General features: G+C 54.8%; 1 protein-coding gene across 2 annotated transcripts in view; it reads right to left on the bottom strand.

The window, feature by feature from the left end:
• Nucleotides 1-2,758: 2,758 nt before the first annotated feature.
• Nucleotides 2,759-6,000, bottom strand: part of SMG5 (SMG5 nonsense mediated mRNA decay factor) — a 28,112-nt gene continuing 24,870 nt past the window's right edge. Inside the window, exons 20-23 of one of the 2 annotated variants that reach the window (XR_010827097.1) lie at nucleotides 5,921-5,995; nucleotides 5,448-5,586; nucleotides 3,139-5,076; nucleotides 2,759-3,067 (exon numbers count right to left, since the gene is read on the bottom strand). Coding sequence is in view for 1 of the 2 variants with exons in the window: in XM_066985935.1 (XP_066842036.1) it covers nucleotides 4,993-5,076; nucleotides 5,448-5,586; nucleotides 5,921-5,995 (298 nt within the window). In the remaining variant the exon portion in view is untranslated. Of the gene's footprint in view, nucleotides 5,077-5,447; nucleotides 5,587-5,920; nucleotides 5,996-6,000 lie in introns of both variants that reach the window. The other variant, XM_066985935.1, reaches the window with a different exon arrangement.

Below are 6,000 nucleotides of genomic sequence, written 5' to 3'. Positions count from 1 at the left end.
TGACTACAAGTGTCCTCACCAGCTTCGCCCCTGGAATCAAGCTTTTTAAAGGCACCTCGAATTTACAGTTGCAAGTTACCCGTTTTGTGAACACACGCCTCCCCCTGCCCGCTTGTAAAACAAAGCTGAGAAACCGCCCGGCAAACCCCCGCAGTTATTTTGCTGTGCCAACGTTGCTGGGGTCGGGGGTGCTCCTACGGGCGCCCCAGCAAGAGGGCAAAGTCATCCTGAAGGACAGAAGCAGGGGGTAAAAGTAAAAGGGACACAGGAAATAGCGTCCCTGCTTTAGAGATAAAGAAGGAACTCACCTACGTTTCATCCTAACAAGCCAAAAGCAAGCCAAGTAATGCCCCAGGTCAAAAAATTCCAATGGGGGTAGAGATGGCAAGGCTTTGGGCAGTCGTTCCCTTCCGAAAAGCACAAAGCTTGGCTAGAAAACTGTGTGTTTGAGAGTTAATTTGTGTATTAAAACGTACCCACCTCTGAAGCCACGTAGTTAGAGGAGAAACGCAGGCTGGGAATCACCACAAAACAAGGGGTACAAACGTCTTGCATTTTATTAAGCTAGTCAACGTGTTTGGATCACAGTCAGACACATGCCGCGAGAGCCCCCGAGCTTCTCGCCCCGGCTGGGTCCGGCAGACGTGCGCCGTCAGCCCCCCAGCAAGAGCTCCCCGAGCACAGACCCGCAGGCTGGGTTTCATTTGTGCTACCAAAAGGAGGCTCGAAGGAGGGACGCTTGCCTCTTGCCTCGCACCAAGCCGCTCTCGGTGCCAGCAGGCAGAGGCAGGACCCGCAGCGCGGGGCTCCCGCGCCGGCCCCCCAACCTTTCCCACTCTTGCAGCCGCCCCATTTTTGCCCACCCTATTTCCTGCCCCCCCCACACCCCCCCGGGGCAGTTCTGCTGGACGTTCAGAAGGGAAAAATCTTCGATGCGAGCCCAAAATCTGCGGCACCGCAGGTGGCATCAAGCTGAGGCGAGCAGGGACGGGAAGCGGAAGGAAGAGGCGCTTGGCACAGCCCGTGAGACGCCGAGCAGGAGAGCAGCGGGCGCCGGGGCCATCGCGCCCACCCGCCGCGGCACCGGGACCCGGCCAGCCCCGGCCACCAGGAACCTGCGCTCCCCCCTTGTGCGAGCTCAGCGTGATGGGAACAAAAAGGAAAGGAAATCAAAGCCCAGAAACACACGCGAAGCACAGTGAAAACAAAGCTTTTAGCCCACAAAATATTGTTTGTTTCCTCTTTTTTTGCTCCGCTTCCCAGCACGGAGGGGGTGACGGGGCTAGCACGGAGCCAGTCCTAGCAAGCTTGGAGCCGGGGCAGGAATAGCACCACGGGGATCAGCAGCGGACCAGAACTGGCTTTTGCGAGGCTCGATCGCTGCCCAGCCGAGTCAGGCTGTGGCTCTGTCAGGCCGCCATCAAGACCCCATGTGGGGAAACCACGGAGTGGGGGGACCGGGGCTCAGCATCTTCCCTTAATCTGACCTTAAAGACGTCAAGCTGAGACGGCGCCGCTCGCAGGACGCAGCTTGCCACCTTCCCTGAGGCTGTTTTGCAGCTCTGCTGTCCTACAAGGCTCCTGCTTTTCCAGTTTCACCCCTCTCTGGCTGGGGCCACGCATTCACCAGGTCCTCAACCCCAGTTGCACGTTCTGGAGGACGCAGGGTGGCAGGGGGATGTTTCAGGTGCCTTTTTTAGGTCGCCCTCTCTCTCCCCTTGGCCCAGAGATACCACGCGCTGGAAGACGGCGCCGGGCAGTTATTAAGATGTCCCTGTGTGAAGGGCTGGGGCCTTTTCCTCCTCTCCAGGTGAAAAAAAAAACCCGCTGGGGTTATATTAAAACAACCTCTCAGGAGAGCAGGGCAGTCACTAGGGGATGTTGATGAGAACAGGGAGACAGCCTCGCCGCCTTTCAGAAAAACGCCCTCCGATCCTGCCGTGGGGCCCCTGAAGAGGGCTCCGCGCAGCTCGGCGACGCCGTCTCGGCACAGAAACGGCCGCTTTATTTACTTTTGTTCTTAAACTGCCTCCTGCGCCCGGCCCAAGCGAGCCATCAAGCCGAATCAGGAGGCAGAGGGCCTGCGTTAGCCCATCCCTTGCTCCGGAGCGTGCCCCCCACGTCCCCCGTTCAGGGACAGCCCCGGTCCTGTCCCCCCAGCAGCTCCGGGAAGAACCGAGACGCTCTCGCCGCCAGCACGAGGGGCTTTCCCTTTTGGGTACTGCTTTATTTGCGTTGCTCTTTCCCCCCCCCACCCCCTCGAGCTCCAGCCAAGGGAGCACCTGGCCCAGGGCAAAGCCGAAGAACGTCTCCAAATCCTCGCCCTCCGGCTTCCAGAGGAGCAACACCCCCCGCCGAAACCCCACACGCACACCGGTGGCCAGAAGGGAACGACAATCAGGCCTGGGGCCTGCGAGCCCAGCCAGGCTTCAGCTGGAGCAGCCCTCCACCAGGGAGTCGCAGACTGCAGCCCCCTTCTGACGTGCAGCAAGGAGGCGGACGGTTTTCTTCAGCAGCAGGGGAAAAAAAAAAAGCACAGTCCGCCAGCCAGCCACCCCCCTGAGCCAGGCCCCCAGTGAACAAGGAGTGTTATCTCAGCGTAACCGAGCAGCACACTCCAGGCCAACGGAGGGGAGGGTGACTCCGCTCTCCACCTCACCACGCCGCTCCGGCCCCTGCGCCGAAGGCCGAGTCCCGCAGGGGGATTCTCTTTTCTTTTCCCATCCCCATCAAACAAAAATAAAGGGCTAGACAAAGAAACGGCTTCAAATAAAAACATTGGTAGCACTGGAGGGGCGACAAGCTTCACGGCCCGCCTCAGATCTCTAACCGTGCCCAAGAAGAGCCAGAGTCTCTGACTTCTGTTGCTTCCTTGGTTTAGCCAAGAAAAGCCCCGCAGGTTTCAGGAGAAGCTGCAAAAGGAAAAAGCTGCAGGGAAGCGCTGCCACTCGCCCCTCTCCCCTCGCCTTTCAGCTCCCTTCTTCAAGCGCGTGGGCCCTTGTGGGGGCCGGCTCCAGGCGTAACTTAAAGCTTGGCGTCTCCCTCCGCTGTGCTACACGGCCGCATGCTGCAAAGGAACAGAAATTGCAATACAAATGAATCACCCGGGACTTGTGCTGTGTTTTGTTTGCTTTTTACCTGAAAACAGGGAACATCCTGCCACTCCAGTACCATGCACCACGGGAGGGAGTCTGCACAGACCGGAGCGCGTTACTTGTCTTCCCATATTACGCCCCTTTTGTAGCAGCTTCTGGCCGGCCCACGTGAAAAACAACCAAACACAGAGGACTAGTGGTTTTTACTTGCATAGCTGCTGTTAGTTCACGTGGACAGAGACAGCTGGTTCTTGATCACACCGACGCAGGTGAACTGCAAAGAGGCCGCTCAGCCTGTCCCCCCACTGCTCAGCTGTCTTGGGAGCAACCCGTATCTTCATTTCCAGGCATCAGCACGCGACGGGACGTCAAACACAGGTTGCTCGAGATGCCGGCAGGACGGAGGTCTGAAAGGTCCCTCGCAGGCCACGCGGGGAATTCGATCTTCCAGCACCCAGCCGCGGAGCGTCTTCCCTTCTTTGCGGGATGCTAAAAGCACTGAACAGTTTGTGAGCTCAGTCCCGGGCAGCGGCGGGCGCTGCGCTGCCTCCGCCCGCCCTGGAGGGATGTGAGGAGGGGGAACACGACCGCTCAAGTTCTGCCACCCTCTCTGGCGTGACGTAGCAGCAGTGGTGTCAGAACAGCCAGCAGAACAGAGAATGGCTTTGAGATCCTATTTCCTCTTTTACGCCTCACTGCAAGATTTAAAAAAAAAAAAAAAAAAGAAAAAAAAAAGAGGCATTGGGACTTGTGGAGATGTCTGCTGGTTCGATCCATCTCAGTCTCTGCATTCAAACCAAGTGGTTGAGCCTTATTGGGGTTTAAATCCTGCGTGGTTCTTCCTCTTCCAGCAACTCTGCTGGACTCAACTCCTTTTCTCCAAGGCCTGGAAGCAAAGAAGTGGGAGGGACCGGGGAAGGGGGAAGAGGAGGAGAAGACAGGGGAAGAGTCCTTTTCCCCTCTCTCAAGCAGCCTGGTCGATCTCTTACTGCTCGTGAAGTGTGCAGCTCGTACAGGAAGCAAGGATGTGCGCCAAGCCCACAGGCGCACGTCGCGCAGCGCTCTTCTCGCAGGCCAACGTCCCTTTGCACTGAGCCCGCTCCATGGGGACAGGGAAAGGAAATAAATATGCTTGTTCCAAAAAAAAAAAAATTATATTAAGAGCTTTTTTCCCCCCCTTTTAAATAGCATCGTCTCCTTTTCTCTCTGACATCGGAAGAGTATCCAGAACCCCAAAGGAACTCCACTTTTGTTTTTTTTTTTAATATTATTTATATATATAAAACTAAGAAGTGAAAAGAAAAAAAAAATCCTTGAAAAATAATTAATTCAAAGGGGAAAAAAGAAAAAAAAAAAAAAGTATGGTTTCCTGTCACCAGATTGCCAAGCAAAAGCTTAACGCTCTTTGGATCTTCTTTGCCAAGCTGGGAGGGCTCCGTTCCTGCCGTGCTGGTTTGGTTTCGTTGAAGTCAAGTCCACGCTTCAGAAGCCGCCTGCCCATTTCAGATGACCAAGCAAGCTTTGGTGGGGAAGGAGGGGGAAATGAAGGACTGCCCGTCTCTCGCCCATCCCTGCCGACTGGGAGAAGGGCAGAGCTCTGCCTCGGCCGTGCCGAGGTGCCTCTCTCTTCTCAGAGCAGTTGGCGCCGTCAGAGACGTACAGCCGCCTGGTCGGGGTGCAGGTGGCGGGTGTCCGTGTGCGTGCCGAATCGGATTTTTGTTTTTTTCCTTCCTTTTTTTTTTTTTTTTTCCTTTTTTGTAGGTATTTTTGTTACTGTTGTTGCTGCTGCTGCTGCTTCGTGGCTAAGTGTCGCCTGGATTTTTGTTTCCTTTGTTCAGACGCTGCACGTTCCGAGAGGGGGAGAGAAAGGTACACCAACCCGATGCCCTTCTGAACATCAGCCCATCTCTTTCCACTGCTTGTAGAACTCCAGAACGTTTTTTATTTCCACGCTGGCACTGGTGGCTGCCTGGATGGCAGACTGCAAGCAAACAGACACAACAGGTTATTTTTTTCTTGCCCTTCACAACCTGGAGATTCTCAGACACGGCTTGTCGTGGCTAAAAGGCCCAGTTCTCCTTCATGCTAAAGCTGCTCTGGCATTAAAGGCCTGCACAGACACACAAATTACTCCTCTCTCCTCCCCCAGGATTACTTTGCACCACTAAAGCATGATGGATCGAGGGGCCTTCAAGGAAATACGTGTAGGGACCAAGGGCTTCCAACTAAATTTGGGAAATCCTGTTATTACTCACTGCAGAAAACATTAAAAAAAAAAAACCTCTTGCCAACCAACCAGACTTTAATCTTCCTAGGGAGCAGGAGGGCTGAGCTCCGCACAGAGTTACTGACCTGCATGGGTGCCGAGAGCGTGCTTGGGTCTTCCAGCTGAAAGCCTGTGATGATGGTGACCATTCCCGTGGTGTCATCCTCTCCGTTCCCTTGGGACACTGTCAGCTGTTTGCAGCTGTCCAGTATTTTATAGAGATTCCTGCCACGCAGATGCAAGAAAAGAGAGAGAGGGGAGACCACTTGTTTGTGCGAGCAGTTTCAAATATGCTCAGGATGATGCACTGAAAGCAGGGCTGTTTCTCTGTTGCCTGTTGAGGGCTTTTCTGAGACCCTTCTTAGGGCCAGAAGCGTTTGGTGCTACACACGATGCACAGATGGACGCCCTACCACTCTCTCTGGGGAATTTGACCGTCACCCACACAGAGCATCAAATCAAGCAAGCTGTATGACTGGTCCCAGCGCTAACACTTCTCTCCAGAACCACCTGCCTGCTGGGAATCAGGCTCAGACATCTCCAGATGTTGTCATCTTACCAGGCGTCTAAATCTTGTCTCTTCAATTTATGCCTCTCAAAGCTCTTCCCGACATCTTTCTGGCAACGAATGTATCTAAG

The sequence above is a fragment of the Anser cygnoides genome, chromosome 33, assembly GCF_040182565.1.
Source record: "Anser cygnoides isolate HZ-2024a breed goose chromosome 33, Taihu_goose_T2T_genome, whole genome shotgun sequence".
NCBI lineage: Eukaryota > Metazoa > Chordata > Aves > Anseriformes > Anatidae > Anser > Anser cygnoides.
This window is presented reverse-complemented; position numbering and strand designations above follow the sequence as displayed.